The 19,566-nt window shown below is 40.6% G+C and overlaps 1 protein-coding gene across 1 annotated transcript in view; it reads right to left on the bottom strand.

The window, feature by feature from the left end:
• LOC139754640 (piRNA biogenesis protein EXD1-like) overlaps nt 1-19,566 on the bottom strand; it is a 73,875-nt gene that overhangs the window by 21,372 nt on the left and 32,937 nt on the right. The window contains exon 5 of the mRNA XM_071672149.1: nt 18,877-19,125. Within this exon, the coding sequence (XP_071528250.1) occupies nt 18,877-19,125 (249 nt within the window). The remainder of the gene's footprint in view (nt 1-18,876; nt 19,126-19,566) is intronic.

Genomic DNA, 19,566 nt, shown 5'->3' with positions numbered 1-19,566 from the left:
ATCAATACCCTCCCATATAATTTACCAGGAATACTCAACAAACTTATACCTCTGTAATTTGAGCACTCACTCTTATCCCCTTTGCCTTTGTACAATGGCACTATGCACGCATTCCGCCAATCCTCAGGCACCTCACCATGAGTCATACATACATTAAATAACCTTACCAACCAGTCAACAATACAGTCACCCCCTTTCTTAATAAATTCCACTGCAATACCATCCAAACCTGCTGCCTTGCTGGCTTTCATCTTCCGCAAAGCTTTTACTACCTCTTCTCTGTTTACCAAATCATTTTCCCTAACCCTCTCACTTTGCACACCACCTCGACCAAAACACCCTATATCTGCCACTCTGTCATCAGACACATTCAACAAACCTTCAAAATACTCATTCCATCTCCTTCTCACATCACCGCTACTTGTTATCACCTCCCCATTTACGCCCTTCACTGAAGTTCCCATTTGCTCCCTTGTCTTACGCACCCTATTTACCTCCTTCCAGAACATCTTTTTATTCTCCCTAAAATTTACTGATAGTCTCTCACCCCAACTCTCATTTGCCCTTTTTTTCACCTCTTGCACCTTTCTCTTGACCTCCTGTCTCTTTCTTTTATACTTCTCCCACTCAATTGCATTTTTTCCCAGCAAAAATCGTCCAAATGCCTCTCTCTTCTCTTTCACTAATACTCTTACTTCTTCATCCCACCACTCACTACCCTTTCTAAACAGCCCACCTCCCACTCTTCTCATGCCACAAGCATCTTTTGCGCAATCCATCACTGATTCCCTAAATACATCCCATTCCTCCCCGACTCCCCTTACTTCCATTGTTCTCACCTTTTTCCATTCTGTACACAGTCTCTCCTGGTACTTCCCCACACAGGTCTCCTTCCCAAGCTCACTTACTCTCACCACCTTCTTCACCCCAACATTCACTCCTCTTTTCTGAAAACCCATACTAATCTTCACCTTAGCCTCCACAAGATAATGATCAGACATCCCTCCAGTTGCACCTCTCAGCACATTAACATCCATATATATATATATTTCTTTTTTTTTTTTTTTTTCAAACTATTCGCCATTTCTCGCGTTAGCGAGGTAGCGTTAAGAACAGAGGACTGGGCCTTTTTTGGAATATCCTCACCTGGCCCCCTCTGTTCCTTCTTTTGGAAAATTAAAAAAAAAAACGAGAGGGGAGGATTTCCAGCCCCCCGCTCCCTCCCCTTTTAGTCGCCTTCTACGACACGCAGGGAATACGTGGGAAGTATTCTTAATCCCCCATCCCCAGGGATATATATATATATATATATATATATATATATATATATATATATATATATATATATATATATATATATATATATATATATATATATATATATTCTTTTCTTTCTTTTTCTTTTAAACTATTCACCATTTCCTGCGTTAGCGAGGTAGCGTTAAGAACAGAGGACTGGGCCTTTTTTGGAATATCCTCACCTGGCCCCCTCTGTTCCTTCTTTTGGAAAATTAAAAAAAAAAACGAGAGGGGAGGATTTCCAGCCCCCCGCTCCCTCCCCTTTTAGTCGCCTTCTACGACACGCAGGGAATACGTGGGAAGTATTCTTAATCCCCCATCCCCAGGGATATATATATATATATATATATATATATATATATATATATATATATATATATATATTTTCTTTCTTCTTTTCTTTTAAACTATTCACCATTTCCTGCGTTAGCGAGGTAGCGTTAAGAACAGAGGACTGGGCCTTTTTTGGAATATCCTCACCTGGCCCCCTCTGTTCCTTCTTTTGGAAAATAAAAAAAAAAAAAAAACGAGAGAGGAGGATTTCCAGCCCCCCGCTCCCTCCCCTTTTAGTCGCCTTCTACGACATGCAGGGAATACGTGGGAAGTATTCTTAATCCCCTATCCCCAGGGATAATATATATATATATATATATATATATATATATATATATATATATATATATATATATATATATACATATATATATTATTTTTTATTTTATTATACTTTGTCGCTGTCTCCCGCGTTTGCGAGGTAGCGCAAGGAAGCAGACGAAAGAAATGGCCCAACCCCCCCCCAATACACATGTATATACATACGTCCACACACGCAAATATACATACCTACACAGCTTTCCATGGTTTACCCCAGACGCTTCACATGCCCTGATTCAATCCATTGACAGCACGTCAACCCTGGTATACCACATCGATCCAATTCATTCTATTCCTTGCCCTCCTTTCATCCTCCTGCATGTTCAGGCCTCGATCACACAAAATCTTTTTCACTCCATCTTTCCACCTCCAATTTGGTCTCCCACTTCTCCTTGTTCCCTCCACCTCCGATACATATATCCTCTTGGTCAATCTTTCCTCACTCATTCTCTCCATGTGCCCAAACCATTTCAAAACACCCTCTTCTGCTCTCTCAACCATGCACTTTTTATTTCCACACATCTCTCTTACCCTTACGTTACTTACTCGATCAAACCACCTCACACCACACACTGTCCTCAAACATCTCATTTCCAGCACATCCATCCTCCTGTGCACAACTCTATCCATAGCCCACGCCTCGCAACCATACAACATTGTTGGTACCACTATTCCTTCAAACATACCCATTTATATATATATATATATATATATATATATAGGGGATAGGGGATTAAGAATACTTCCCACGTATTCCCTGCGTGTCGTAGAAGGCGACTAAAAGGGGAGGGAGCGGGGGGGCTGGAAATCCTCCCCTCTCGTTTTTTTTTTTTTTTTTTTTTTTCAATTTTTCCAAAAGAAGGAACAGAGAATTGGGCCAGTTGAGGGTATTCCCTCAAAGGCCCAGTCCTCTGTTCTTAACGCTACCTCGCTAATGCGGGAAATGGCGAATAGTTTGAAAGAAAAAGAAAAAATATGTATATATATATATATATATATATATATATATATATATATATATATATATATATATTTTTTTTTTTTTCTTTTTTTTTGCTTTGTCGCTGTCTCCCGCGTTTGCGAGGTAGCGCAAGGAAACAGACGAAAGAAATGGCCCAACCCCCCCCATACACATGTACATACACACGTCCACACACGCAAATATACATACCTACACCGCTTTCCATGGTTTACCCCAGACGCTTCACATGCCCTGGTTCAATCCACTGACAGCACGTCAACCCCTGTATACCACATCGCTCCAATTCACTCTATTCCTTGCCCTCCTTTCACCCTCCTGCATGTTCAGGCCCCGATCACACAAAATCTTTTTCACTCCATCTTTCCACCTCCAATTTGGTCTCCCACTTCTCCTCGTTCCCTCCACCTCCGACACATATATCCTCTTGGTCAATCTTTCCTCACTCATTCTCTCCATGTGCCCAAACCATTTCAAAACACCCTCTTCTGCTCTCTCAACCACGCTCTTTTTATTTCCACACATCTCTCTTACCCTTACGTTACTTACTCGATCAAACCACCTCACACCACACATTGTCCTCAAACATCTCATTTCCAGCACATCCATCCTCCTGCGCACAACTCTATCCATAGCCCACGCCTCGCAACCATACAGCATTGTTGGAACCACTATTCCTTCAAACATACCCATTTTTGCTTTCCGAGATAATGTTCTCGACTTCCACACATTTTTCAAGGCTCCCAAAATTTTCGCCCCCTCCCCCACCCTATGATCCACTTCCGCTTCCATGGTTCCATCCGCTGACAGATCCACTCCCAGATATCTAAAACACTTCACTTCCTCCAGTTTTTCTCCATTCAAACTCACCTCCCAATTGACTTGACCCTCAACCCTACTGTACCTAATATATATAAATTACTTATATAATCATTTTATTCACAAGAAAATTTTCCAGCTTACAAGATGAACTGCCATGCAGGAATATACAATATAATGAAAACCAAGGTTAAAATGGATTGGCTAGTTTCATATATTTATCAGTCTTCCAATTCATATGGTTTAGGGTTCACTATCTTAGGTTAAACTGTTTAAACTGCTATTGAAGACCTAAAGTCCTGACACTGAAGCATGCTATTTCCCTTTACCTAAGTTCTCAAAGCATGTCATTTAAAACATAAAACGAAAACAGACAATGCTGTTAATTCCTGTTAAAGTTGTGTCATTCAATATGAAGAGTTAACATGCAACTTGTGGTTCTATTATCTCCTTTCATGATGTGGGTCCAAGCAATGAAGAAATAGCACAGTGACTTGACATATCTAAACATATCACTTCCTTGTAGATTATAAGCTTTGAAGAATCTGGCACCATTACAACATGCCCTGGAGCATCCATCTTTGCTGCAATACACCTGAGAAGGATGGGGCCATAAGGACTGTCACAGCAAATGATCCATTTGCCATTGCCACCACCATCTGAGATAACCATGGGATTAGGTAAGTTTTGGGGATAGAAACAGGATGAAAAGATACATAACTAATGTGAGTTTATGTGCCTTTCTTATGATTTATGTTACTATCTGATGTTGAAGTCTTAAGTAATTCATTTATTACTTTTGTTCTTGTTCAGCTGCACATCCCAACCAAAATACAGCAGGCAGCATTTCATACAATTGCATGGCTATCAGCCATCGAAAAAGCCAGCTCTAGGTGAAAATAATATGGAAAAGCAGTTAGAGTATGCATTAAAGCAACCTGATGTTATGTGATGAAAAGATGTCATGCGCACATGATGTCAGGACCACCAGTGTTCAGCACAAGCAAAACACAAGGTAGTATTTCTCTTTCACACATTTACCCTCTCCCTCTGTTTTTCATGGAACAGTTCTAGCTGCAATAGTCTATGTAATCATGATCTCAGATATAGATAAAAAGCAAGAAGGATTGTAGTCAGATGTTTCACAGATGACATGAGAATAATAAAGCAAGAGTGTGTGGAGGATTAAGAAAAAATTCAGAGAGATCTGAATACTATCTAAAAATGGGCAGATGAGAACTTAAGAGAATCTAATAAAGAGAAAGTTAAATATATTAGTCACAGTAAAGCTAACATTATTGCAATACCTACATAAAGAGGCCCTACAGGAAAAGAAATAGTGAAGAACACATCCAAGTTTTGGGAATAACTGTCAGTGAAAACCTTGAATTCAAGGAACAATTTGAAAGCAAAATAATTAGTGGAATGCTAGTGAGAATATTTACAAGAGACAAAAAATTATGAAAATGTTTAATGAATAGTATATAGGAAGTAAACAAGCATACTGCTTTGCTGTATGGTCACCAGTACAGCAGACTGAATTAAACAAGATGGACATAATACAGAAAAATTTCACAAGCAAGAAAAATGGATTGAAGCATATGAATCAGTATGAACAATGAAAAGAGCAGGGGCTTTACAATCTCAAATGGCAGAGGGAAATATATGACAATTTATGCTAAGCAACAGAGAGAATAAAGGACTATGTTTTGAACCTCAAAACAACCTGGTAAGTCAAAAATAATTCCTGGAAACATACCAAAAAGCATAAGACAGAAACATGAATGTTCAGCAAAGTTGGAACAATTATTTAATGTGATAGCAGGTGATTTAAGAAATTAAAATGAATCACTTGAAAAACACTCAAATGATTAGACTTGTGGTTGAAGACAATACTGGATGAACCTACAATAGATAACTATGCCAGAGAAATAGCTGCAGAAATAAATATCATTATACAACAAGCAAGACAAGTGATGATGAACCTATAATTGATAACTATGCTAAACAAATAGTTTATGAAATAAACAGTAATACACAAAAAGCAAGAAAAGTGATAGGAAGCGGGCAGGCAGTCCAGAGAAATGTCATTTGTCAATATACAAACATACAAATTGAGTGGCAAGCACAATAAGATAACCCTGCTCTGATGGTAAACTCTTCTCATAGGTGTATTTGTAGATAGGTGGGTACATTCTCTCTCTCTCTCTCTCTCTCTCTCTCTCTCTCTCTCTCTCTCTCTCTCTCTCTCTCTCTCTCTCTCTCTCTAATAATGATATCAGATACCTGATGACACTAGAATAAGCAAAATGATTGGAACAGAAACTTATCAGATGGGGATGCAAAAAGACTTACGGCACAATTTACAAAGTGGCAAAAGTGAATTGAATGATATTCAATGAAAATGAATTTGAGCAAGGTTATTAGGTACAGTAGGGTTGAGGGACAAATCAATTGGGAGGTAAGTTTGAATGGAGAAAAACTGGAGGAAGTGAAGTGTTTTAGATATCTGGGAGTGGATTTGGCAGCGGATGGAGCCATGGAAGCAGAAGTGAGTCACAGGGTGAGGGAGGGGGCGAAGGTTCTGGGAGCATTGAAGAATTTGTGGAAGGCGAGAACATTATCTCTGAAAACAAAAATGGGTATGTTTAAAGGAAGAGTGGTTCCAATATCATATGGTTGTGAGGCATGGGCTATAGATAGGGTTGTGCGGAGGAGGGTGGATGTGTTGGAAATGAACCTTCGCCCCCTCCCCCACCCTGTGACATCCATACGCTTCTAAATCCACTCCTAGATACCTAAAACACTTCGTTTCAAGTTTTTCTCCACTCAAACTTACCTCCCAGTTAACTTGTCCCTCAACCCTACTGAACCTAATTATCTTGCTCTTATTCACATTTACTTCCAGCTTTCTTCTTTCTCACACTTTACTAAACTATCACCAACTTCTGCAGTTTCCCACCCTGAATCAGCCACCAGCACTGTATTATTAGTGAACAACAACTGACTCACTTCCCAAGCCCTTTAATCCACAACAGACTGCATACTTGCCCCCTCTCCAAAACTCTTGCATTCACCTCCCTAACAACCCCATCCATAAACAAATTAAACAACCAGAGAGACATCACACACCCCTGCCGTGAACTGACGTTTACTGGGAACCAATCTCTTTCCTCTCTCCCTACTCATACACATGCCTTACATCCTTGATAAAAACTTTTCATTGCTTCTAGCAACTTGCCTCCCACACCATATATTCCATATACCTTCCACAAAGCATCTCTATCAACTCTATCATATGCCTTCTCCAGATCCATAAATGCTACATACAAATCCATCTGTTTTTCTAAGTATTTCTCATACATTCTTCAAAGCAAACACCTGATCCACACATCCTCTGCCACTTCTGAAACCACACTGCTCTTCCCCATGCTTGTGCTCCATACATGCCTTTACCCTCTCAATCAATACCCTCCCATATAATTTCCCAGGAATACTCAACAAACTTATACCTCTGTAATTTGAACACTCACCTTTATCCCCTTTGCCTTTGTACAATGGCACTATGCATGCATTCCGCCAATCCTCAGGCACTCCACCATGAACCATACACACACTGAATATCCTTACCAACCAATCAAAAATACAGTCACCCCTTTTTTAATAAATTCCAATGAAATACCATCCAAACCCGCCGCCTTGCCTGCTTTCATCTTCCGCAAAGCTTTCACTACCTCCTCTCTGTTTACCAAACTGTTTTCACTGACCCTTTCACTTCGCACACCACCAAAACACCCTATATCTGCCACTCTATCATCAAACACATATAACAAATCTTCAAAATACTCACTCCATCTCCTCACTTCACCACTACTTATCATCACCCCATTTGCCCCCTTCACCAATATTCCCATTTGTTCTCTTGTCTTATGCACTTTATTTACCTCCTTCCAAAACATCTTTTTATTCTCAATAAAATCTAATGATACTCTCTCACCTCATTTGCCCTTTTTCACCTCCTGCACCTTTCTTTCGACTTCTTGCCTCTTTCTTTTATACATCTCCCAGTCACTTGCACTACTTCCCTGCAAAAATCGTCCAAACGCCTCTCTCTTCTCTTTCACTAACAATCTTACTTCTTCATCCCACCACCCGCTACCCTTTCTAATCTGCCCACCTCCCACCTTTCTCATGCCACATGCATCTTTTGCACAAGCCATCACTGCTTCCCTATACATCCAATTCCTCCCCCACTCCCCCTTACGTCATTTGCAATCACCTTTTTCCATTCTTCACTCAATCTCTCCTGGTACTCCCTAACACAAGTCTCCTTTCCAAGTTCACTTACTCTCACCACTCTCTTCACCTCAACATTCTCTCTTCTTTTCTCAAAACCTCTACAAATCTTCACCTTCGCCTCCACAAGATAATGATCAGACATCCCTCCAGTTGCCCCGCTCAGCAACATTAACTTTTAAAAGCCTCTCTTTCACGCGCCTATCAATTAACACAAAATCCAATAATGCTCTCTGGGCATCTCTCCTACTTACATACATCTCTCTTTTTAAACCAGGTATTCCCAATCATCAGTCCCCTTTTCAGCACATAAATCTGCAAGCTCCCCACCATTTCCATTTACAAAACTGAACACCCCATGTACACCAATTATACCCTCATTACTGCCACGTTACTCACCATTGCATTCAAATCACCCATCACTATAACCCAGTCTCTTGAATCAAAGCTGCTAACACACTCACTCAGCTGCTCCCAAAACACTTGCCTCTAATGATCTTTCTTCTCATGACCCATATCACTCTAGAGTTTACTTTCTTATACTCTATCACATACTCCCATCATTCCTACTTCAGGAGTAGTGCTACTCCTTCCTTTGTTCTTGTCCCCTCAGCAACCCTTGACTTTACTCCCAAGACATTCCCAAACCACTCTTCCCCTTTACCCTTAAGCTTCGTTTCACTCAGAGCCAAAACATCAAGGTTCCTTTCCGCAAACATACTATCTATCTCTCCTTTTTTCTCATCTTGGTTACATCCACACACATTTAAACACCCCAATCTGAGCCTTCAAGGAGGATGAGCACTCCCCTCATGACTCCTTCTGTTTCCTCTTTTAAAAAGTTAAAATACAAGGAGGGGAGGGTTTCTAGCCCCCTGCCCCATCCCCTTTAGTCGCCGTTTACAACATGTGGGGAAAGCATGGGAAGGATTCTTTCTCCCCTATCCCCAGGGATAAAACCAACAAAACAATAAGTAATTCAAACATGTTATAAGACAGAATTCAGAGGCACTTCACAAGGGGATGGAACATATGGAATACCACAAATGGCTGAAAGAACTGCAACTAGATAGCCTAAAAAAAGATATATAAAAATCCCTGGGGATAGGGGATTAAGAATACTTCCCACGTTTTCCCTGCGTGTCGTAGAAGGCGACTAAAAGGGGAGGGAGCGGGGGGCTGGAAATCCTCCCCTCTCTTTTTTTTTAAATTTTCCAAAAGAAGGAACAGAGGGGGCCAGGTGAGGATATTCCAAAAAAGGCCCACTCCTCTGTTCCTAACGCTACCTCGCTACCGCGGGAAATGGCGAATAGTTTAAAAAAAAAAAAAAAAAAAAAAAAAAAAATCTATGCATGGCAAATAATAAGGTATAGAAGAAAATGTGTTAAACTTTCAAGCCTCTTGACAGGGGAAAACAGAGTTGTTAGTCTTCAAGAATACTATGGAACATACCAAAAATAAATCTGACAAAAATATATACTGCCCAGCCAGGAAGCTTGAATAATCATTCAGTGTACTGATAGGAGAAATAAGAAACATATATGGAACAACTGCTGATTAAAACTTGGCATATGGTTAAAATATGGGGATGGGAGAAAAAATATTATCCATGTATCTCCTGCACATTGTAGAAGGTGATTAAGAAGGTCAGGAGCCAGGGGCTCAAAATCTTCCCATCCCATATTACTTTCCACAAGAAGGAAGTGAGGAAAGAGCCATATGAAGATTATTTATTCTCTAAGGCTCAGTCTCTGTTCTGTGCTCTATCTCACTCATGTAGAAATGTATGTATGGCAAAAATGTATTTATGGAATGATTGAAAACAATCCAAGATAAACCAAAAATTGACAATCGTGATGCATGTGGCAGCTGGAGAAGAACAGTCTTATATATCAAGCAAGATGTTTGGTAAGCACTTCACATTAGCCATGCCATTCTGGCTAAATCTTGTCATAAGTAAACATAGGAAGCTGCTCTCTCTCCTAACTTTTTTCTGATGTTAACTTAAGAAGAAACTAGATACATCAAGCAATTGATTCCCTTAGTTTTCATGCTCTATCATAAACATATCAGAGCATATGGTGGGCAAAAAAAGCATTTATTTAAAACCTCTTTGAAAGGAATTAAAAAAATTTCAAAAACCTGTCAAATTACTAACATCAAAGGAATAATAAATATAACATGATGAATAGTTTGAGCTAAGATATCTACATTAAACAAAGAGATGAGGAAGGTAGGAACCCTCCTGCTAAACGAATGAGCATTTATCTTAAATTTTTATGAAAATGATGAAAGGAAAGATTAAAAAGTCTGATAAATTGCTAATACTAAAAAATAAACAAAGCAAAAATGGGTATGTTTGAAGGAATAGTGGTTCCAACAATGTTGTATGGTTGCGAGGCGTGGACTATGGATAGAGTTGTGCGCAGGAGGATGGATGTGCTGGAAATGAGATGTTTGAGGACAATGTGTGGTGTGAGGTGGTTTGATCGAGTAAGTAACGTAAGGGTAAGAGAGATGTGTGGAAATAAAAAGAGCGTGGTTGAGAGAGCAGAAGAGGGTGTTTTGAAATGGTTTGGTCACATGGAGAGAATGAGTGAGGAAAGATTGACCAAGAGGATATATGTGTCGGAGGTGGAGGGAACGAGGAGAAGAGGGAGACCAAATTGGAGGTGGAAAGATGGAGTGAAAAAGATTTTGTGTGATTGGGGCCTGAACATGCAGGAGGGTGAAAGGAGGGCAAGGAATAGAGTGAATTGGAGCGATGTGGTATACCGGGGTTGACGTGCTGTCAGTGGATTGAATCAAGGCATGTGAAGCGTCTGGGGTAAACCATGGAAAGCTGTGTAGGTATGTATATTTGCGTGTGTGGACGTATGTATATACATGTGTATGGGGGTGGGTTGGGCCATTTCTTTCGTCTGTTTCCTTGCGCTACCTCGCAAATGCGTGAGACAGCGACAATAAAAAAAAGAAAAAAAAAAAAAATGGTGCACAATTAGAGCTGACTACAGCAAAGAAAGAAATGTGGAAAGTGAAAGCCCCCTGACCATATGTTTGATAATAGCAAGCATTTGTTTTCCACTTGCATGAAAGTGATGAAAAATCACTGGAACCCTGTCAAATTACTATTAATAAAATAATAAATAAAACATAGTCATCAATGACTGTTAAGGTAATACAATAAAGGAAGAAAAAAAAGACAGGTGTTGGGCCCAGCAGCAAGCCTTCCTAGGAAGGAGGAGTAGACCCACCGCCTGATTCCCAGGCCTTCTACCTAACTTCTGCCTTCCTCATGCATTCCTTCACTGTATTTATCTTTGCTCTACATGTTTATCATGATTTCCTTATTTCTGTAATAACATCAGTAATTTAGCAAGACTTTTATCCAAAGCTTTTGCATCATTTTCACAAGAGAATAAAATATTTTTTTTCTTTTAAGTATGTGTAGAGAGGGGTTTCCCATTTAAATTTACATTCATATCATCCTGTCACACAATCATATTCATAATACTAATACTAATACTGAAAATAATAATAATAATAATGTTCCTACGTGTTCTGTTGTTTTTCTCACACCATTAACCTTCTTCTAAAACATTATCCATGAAGTTTACAGATACTCACTCACCTATCTCATTAGCCCCCATTTCTAACCCCTGCACCTTCCTCTTGACCTACTGCCACTCTCTTTTGTACTTCGAATTATTTGCACTTCTTCCCTGTAGGTAGTGCCCCATACACTTCTCTTTCCTCTTTCACTAACAACTTCTCTTTATCATCCCACCACACAATACCCTTTCTCACCTGCCCAACTCCTATCTTCTGCATGCCAGCACTGCTTCCATAAACATCTTCCATCCATTGCATGAAATAAAATATAGCAAGGCAGCTGGAGAAGATGGTAATGCACTCGAATTCTTAAGAAAAGGGATGACTGTATTGATGACTGGTTGGTTAGGATTTCCAAAGTATGTAAGGATCATGGTGAGGTGCCTAAGGATTGGCAGAATGCATGTATAGTGCCACTGCATAGAGGCAAAGGGTACACAGGCGTGTATTTGAATTACAGAGATTTAAGTCTGATGAGTGTACCTGGTAAGTTGTCTGAGAAAATGGTGAAGAAAGGGTGAAGGTAGGAACAATGTGATTTCAGAGGTAGTAAGGTGTGTGCAGAATAGATGTTTGCTTTAATGATTGTGTGATAAATACTTACAGAAACAAAAGGATTTGTACATGGTATCTAAAGATCTAGAGAGAACATATGATAAGGTTAACTGAGATGTCTTGTGGAAGGTTTTATGAATATATGATGTAGGAGGAAAGCTACTAAAAGCAATGAAAAGTTTTCATGTGGTATGGCATGTATGCGAGTAGGTAAAGGGGAGGGTGAGTGGTTCTATTTGAAGGTGGGTCTGCGGCAGGGGTGTGTGATGTCACAATGGCTGTTTAATTTGCTTATGGATGGGGTCATAAGGGAAATAAATACAAGGGACATGGAGAGAGGTTTGAGTATTTAGTCTGTAGGGGGGGTGAGGGGCACTGGGAATTTAGTCAGCTCTTATTTGCTGACGACACAGCGTTGGTGGCAGATTCGAGTGAGAAGCTTCAGAAGTTGGTAACTGAGTTTAGGAAAGTGCGTGAAAGGAGAAGGTTGAGGGTAAATTTGAATAAAATCAAGGTTTAAGAGTGTAGAGAGGTTAGTTGGGGTGTGAGTGAGAATGGAGAAATTTTAGAGGAAGTGGAATGTTTTAGATACCTTGGGGTGGATGCAGCAGTAAATGGAACCATGAACGTGAAAGTGTATCATAGGATGGGAAAAGGCTCTGGGAACAGCAAGGGATGTGTGGAAAAAGATATATTTATCTGGGAGGGCAAAAATGAGTATTTTCAAAAGTAATGTTTGAATGGGAAGTATGGACTATAGATAAGAATGTGCAAAAGGAGGGTGGATGTGATGGAAATGAAGTGTTTGAGGACATTACATAACATGAGGTCTGATCGAGCATATAATAAAAAGGTAGGAGAGAGGTGTGCTTTAAAGAAAAGCGTCACCGAGAGAACCAATGAGGGTGTGCTGAAATGGTTGGGACATACGGAGAGAAAGGATGAGGAGACCAAATTGGAGATGGAAGGATGAAGTGAAAAAGATTTTGAGTGCTAGAGCATATGACACAGGCAGAGAAAACCATGAAAAAGTCTGTGGGGCCTGGTTGTAGACAGAGGGCTGTCCTTTTGGTACATTACACATGAGAGATAGAGAATGGATATAAGGAATGAGGCCTTTCCTTCATCTGTTCCTGGCATTTCCTTGCCACCATGGGAAACAGCAAACTAATATAAAAAAAATCAACAATAATGATCATAATAATAATCTTTTTTCTTTCATACTTTATTGCCATTTCCCATGTTACTGAAGTAGTACCAGAAACATACAAAGAATTACCTCAATTGCTCACTTCCATTCTCTAACTGTCATCTGTAATGTACCCACACCACAGCCCTCAACAATAATAATAATAATGATCAGGAGTTGTGGGAGTATGTGATAGAGTGTAAGAAAGTAAATTCTAGATTGATATGAGTAAAACTGAAAGTTGATGGAGAGAGATGGGTGATTATTGGTGCATATGCACCTGGACATGAGAAGAAAGATCATGAGAGGCAAGTGTTTTGGAAGCACCTGAATGAGTGTGTTAGTGGTTTTGGTGCACAAGACCGGGTTATAGTGATGGGTGATTTGAATGCAAAGGTGAGTAATGTGGCAGTTGAGGGAATAATTGGTATACATGGAGTGTTCAGTGTTGTAAATGGAAATGGTGAAGAGCTTGTAGATTTATGTGCTGAAAAAGGACTGGTGATTGGGAATACCTGGTTTAAAAAGCGATATACATAAGTATACGTATGTAAGTAGGAGAGATGGCCAGAGAGCGTTATTGGATTACGTGTTAATTGATAGACGCACGAAAGAGAGACTTTTGGATGTTAATGTGCTGAGAGGTGCAGCTGGAGGGATGTCTGATCATTATCTTGTGGAGGCGAAGGTGAAGATTTGTGGGGGTTTTCAGAAAAGAATAGAGAATGTTGGGGTGAAGAGAGTAGTGAGAGTAAGTGAGCTTGGGAAGGAGACTTGTGGGAGGAAGTACCAGGAAATAATGAGTACAGAATGGAAAAAGGTGAGAACAAAGGAGGTAAGGGGAGTGGGGGAGGAATGGGATGTATTTAGGGAAGCAGTGATGGCTTGCGCAAAAGATGCTTGTGGCATGAGAAGCATGGGAGGTGGGTTGATTAGAAAAGGTAGTGAGTGGTGGGATGAAGAAGTAAGATTATTAGTGAAAGAGAAGAGAGAGGCATTTGGATGATTTTTGCTGGGAAAAAATGCAAATGAGTGGGAGAGGTATAAAAGAAAGAGGCAGAAGGTCAAGAGAAAGGTGCAAGAGGTGAAAAAGAGGGCAAATGAGAGTTGGGGTGAGAGAGTATCATAAAATTTCCGGGAGAATAAAAAGATGTTTTGGAAGGAGGTAAATAAAGTGCGTAAGACAAGGGAGCAAGTGGGAACTTCAGTGAAGGGGGCTAATGGGGAGGTGATAACAAGTAGTGGTGATATGAGGAGGAGATGGAGTGAGTACTTTGAAGGTTTGTTGAATGTGTTTGATGATAGAGTGGCAGATATAGGGTGTTTGGTCGAGGTGGTGTGCAAAGTGAGAGGGTTAGGGAAAATGATTTAGTAAATAGAGAAGAGGTAGTAAAAGCTTTACAGAAGATGAAAGCCGGCAAGGCAGCAGGTTTGGATGGTATTGCAGTGGAATTTATTAAAAAAGGGGTGACTGTATTGTTGACTGGTTTGTAAGGTTATTTGATGTATGTATGATTCATGGTGAGGTGCCTGAGGATTGGCGGAATGCTTGCATAGTGCCGTTGTACAAAGGCAAAGGGGATAAGAGTGAGTGCTCAAATTACAGAGGTATAAGTTTGTTGAGTATTCCTGGTAAATCATATGGAAGGGTATTGATTGAGAGGGTGAAGGCATGTACAGAGCATCAGATTGGGGAAGAGCAGTGTGGTTTCAGAAGTGGTAGAGGATGTGTGGATCAGGTGTTTGCTTTGAAGAATGTATGTGAGAAATACTTAGAAAAACAGATGGATTTGTATGTAGCATTTATGAATCTGGAGAAGGCATATGATAGAGTTGATAGAGATGCTCTGTGTAAGGTTTTAAGAATATATGGTGTGGGAGGCAAGTTGTTAGAAGCAGTGAAAAGTTTTTATCGAGGATGTAAGGCATGTGTACGTGTAGGAAGAGAGGAAAGTGATTGGTTCTCAGTGAATGTAGGTTTGCGGCAGGGGTGTGTGATGTCTCCATGGTTGTTTAATTTGTTTATGGATGGGGTTGTTAGGGAGGTGAATGCAAGAGTTTTGGAAAGAGGGGCAAGTATGAAGTCTGTTGTGGATGAGAGAGCTTGGGAAGTGAGTCAGTTGTTGTTCGCTGATGATACAGCACTGGTGGCTGATTCATGTAAGAAACTGCAGAAGCTGGTGACTGAGTTTGGTAAAGCGTGTGAAAGAAGAAAGTTAAGAGTAAATGTGAATAAGAGCAAGGTTATTAGGTACAGTTGGGTTGAGGGTCAAGTCAACTGGGAGGTAAGTTTGAATGGAGAAAAACTGGAGGAAGTAAAGTGTTTAAGATATCTGGGAGTGGATCTGGCAGCAGATGGAACCATGGAAGCAGAAGTGAATCATAGGGTGGGGGAGGGGGCGAAAATTCTGGGAGCCTTGAAGAATGTTTGGAAGTCGAGAACATTATCTCGGAAAGCAAAAATGTTTGAAGGAATAGTGGTTCCAACAATGTTGTATGGTTGCGAGGCGTGGGCTATGGATAGAGTTGTGCGCAGGAGGGTGGATGTGCTGGAAATGAGATGTTTGAGGACAATATGTGGTGTGAGGTGGTTTGATTGAGTAAGTAATGTAAGGGTAAGAGAGATGTGTGGAAATAAAAAGAGTGTGGTTGACAGAGCAGAAGAGGGTGTTTTGAAATGGTTTGGTCACATGGAAAGAATGAGTGAGGAAAGACTGACCAAGAGGATATATGTGGAGGGAACGAGGAGAAGTGGGAGACCAAATTGGAGGTGGAAAGATGGAGTGAAAAAGATTTTGAGTGATCGGGGCCTGAACATGCAGGAGGGTGAAAGGCGTGCAAGGAATAGAGTGAATTGGAACGATGTGGTATACCGGGGTGGACGTGCTGTCAATGGATTGAACCAGGGCATGTGAAGCGTCTGGGGTAAACCACGGAAAGTTCTGTGGGGCCTGGATGTGGAAGGGGAGCTGTGGTTTCGGTGCATTATTACATGACAGCTAGAGACTGAGTGTGAATGAATGGGGCCTTTGGTGTCCTTTCCTAGCGCTATCTCGCACACATGAGGGGGGAGGGGGTTGTTATTCCATGTGTGGTGAGGTGGCGATGGGAACAAATAAAGGCAGACAGTATGAATTATGTGCATGTGTATATATGTATATGTCTGTGTGTGTATATATATGTGTACACTGAGATGTATAGGTATGTATATTTGCGTGTGTGGACGTGTATGTATATACATGAGTATGTGGGCGGGTTGGGCCATTCTTTCGTCTGTTTCCTTGCGCTACCTCACTAACGCGGGAGACAGCGACAAAGCAAAATAATAAATAACTAAATAAATAAATAATAATAATAATAATAATAATAATAATAATAATAATAATAATAACAATAATAATAATCCTGGGAGCCTTGAAGAATGTTTGGAAGTCGAGAACATTATCTCGGAAAGCAAAAATGGGTATGTTTGAAGGAATAGTGGTTCCAACAATGTTGTATGGTTGCGAGGCGTGGGCTATGGATAGAGTTGTGCGCAGGAGGGTGGATGTGCTGGAAATGAGATGTTTGAGGACAATATGTGGTGTGAGGTGGTTTGATCGAGTAAGTAATGTAAGGGTAAGAGAGATGTGTGGAAATAAAAAGAGTGTGGTTGACAGAGCAGAAGAGGGTGTTTTGAAATGGTTTGGTCACATGGAGAGAATGAGTGAGGAAAGATTGACCAAGAGGATATATGTGGAGGGAACGAAGAGAAGTGGGAGACCAAATTGGAGGTGGAAAGATGGAGTGAAAAAGATTTTGAGTGATCGGGGCCTGAACATGCAGGAGGGTGAAAGGCGTTCAAGGAATAGAGTGAATTGGAACGATGTGGTATATCGGGGTCGACGAGCTGTCAATGGATTGAACCAGGGGATGTGAAGCATCTGGGGTAAACCAAGGAAAGTTCTGTGGGGCCTGGATGTGGAAGGGGAGCTGTGGTTTCGGTGCATTATTACATGACAGCTAGAGACTGAGTGTGAATGAATGGGGCCTTTGGTGTCCTTTCCTAGCGCTATCTTGCACACATGAGGGGGGAGGGGGTTGTTATTCCATGTGTGGTGAGGTGGCGATGGGAACAAATAAAGACAGACAGTATGAATTATGTACATGTGTATATATGTATATGTCTGCGTGTGTATATATATGTGTACATTGAGATGTATAGGTATGTATATTTGCGTGTGTGGACGTGTATGTATATACATGTGTATGTGGGCAGGTTGGGCCATTCTTTCGTCTGTTTCCTTGCACTACCTCGCTAACGCGGGAGACAGCGACAAAGCAAAATAATAAATAACTGAATAAATAATAATAATAATAATAATAATAATAATAATAATAACAATAATAATAATCCTGGGAGCCTTGAAGAATGTTTGGAAGTCGAGAACATTATCTCGGAAAGCAAAAATGGGTATGTTTGAAGGAATAGTGGTTCCAACAATGTTGTATGGTTGCAAGGCGTGGGCTATGGATAGAGTTGTGCGCAGGAGGGTGGATGTGCTGGAAATGAGATGTTTGAGGACAATATGTGGTGTGAGGTGGTTTGATCGAGTAAGTAATATAAGGGTAAGAGAGATGTGTGGAAATAAAAAGAGTGTGGTTGACAGAGCAGAAGAGGGTGTTTTGAAATGGTTTGGTCACATGGAGAGAATGCGTGAGGAAAGATTGACCAAGAGGATATATGTGGAGGGAACGAGGAGAAGTGGGAGACCAAATTGGAGGTGGAAAGATGGAGTGAAAAAGATTTTGAGTGATTGGGGCCTGAACATGCAGGAGGGTGAAAGGAGGGCAAGGAATAGAGTGAATTGGATCGATGTGGCATACCGGGGTCGACGTGCTGTCAATGGATTGAATCAGGGCATGTGAAGCGTCTGGGGTAAACCATGGAAAGTTTTGTGGGGCCTGGATGTGGAAAGGGAGCTGTGGTTTCGGGCATTATTACATGACAGCTAGAGACTGAGTGTTAACGAATGGGGCCTTTGTTGTCTTTTCCTAGCGCTACCTCGCACACATGAGGGGGAGGGGGACGTTATTCCATGTGTGGTGAGGTGGCGATGGGAATAAATAAAGGCAGACAGTATGAATTAGGTACATGTGTATATATGTATATGTCTCTGTGTGTATATATATGTGTACATTGAGATGTATAGGTATGTATATTTGCGTGTGTGGACGTGTATGTACATACATGTGTATGGGGGTGGGTTGGGCCATTTCTTTCGTCTGTTTCCTTGCGCTTCCTCACAAACATGGGAGACAGCGACAAAGCAAAATAATAATAAAAAAAAAAAAATAATAATAATAATAATAATAACAATAAATAATAATACTGAATAAATGCTGAAACCATTTCAAACAAGAGAATTGCTAATATCCACACCAGAAATTATTATATGAAGGAAATAATACTACTATAGCAACATAAACTTACTGCTTTTTTCATGGCATCATCAAGTGTATCAATCACAACCCACTTGGATGGTCGTGGAATCCTAGCTGGAGGAGGTGTTTCCTTCCTGTTATTGAGACTACTGCTATTTACAGAGATTTTTTGCTCAACTCTACCAAGAAGTACATCTTCATCCATTTCACCCTCTTCCTCGTTATGGATAACCAAGTGTGGGGGCACAATCTTCTTCATCAAAAGCTGTTTACCCCTCTGATCTTCATGGTACACATCCTTGGGAAGATAAGTTAATATAAATGAAACACAAATGGTACATTTCAGTGCATTACACATGACAACATGAGACTGAGTGTGAACGAATGTGACCTTTTTTTATCTGTTTCCCTGGCACTACCTTGCTGAAGCAGGGGGTAGAGATGCTGTTTCTTGTGGGACAGGGCAGTGCCAGGCAAGCATGAATATGTATATGTGTATATGTCTGTGTATGTGTATGTATATATATATATGTAAGCATATATCCCTGGGGATGGGAGAGAAAGAATACTACCCACGTATTCCCTGTGTGTCCTAGAAGGCGACTAAAAGGGAAGGGAGGGGGAGGGGGGCCTGGAAATCCTCCCCTCTCTTTTTAATTTTCCAAGGGAAGAAACAGAGAAGGGGGCCAAGGGAGGATATTCCCTCAAAGGCTCAGTCCTCTGTTCTTAACGCTACCTC

This window comes from Panulirus ornatus, chromosome 17, assembly GCF_036320965.1.
Source record: "Panulirus ornatus isolate Po-2019 chromosome 17, ASM3632096v1, whole genome shotgun sequence".
In the NCBI taxonomy this organism is placed as follows: Eukaryota; Metazoa; Arthropoda; class Malacostraca; order Decapoda; family Palinuridae; genus Panulirus; species Panulirus ornatus.
The sequence above is the reverse complement of the archived record's forward strand: the minus strand, read 5'-3'. Positions and strand labels throughout refer to the sequence as shown.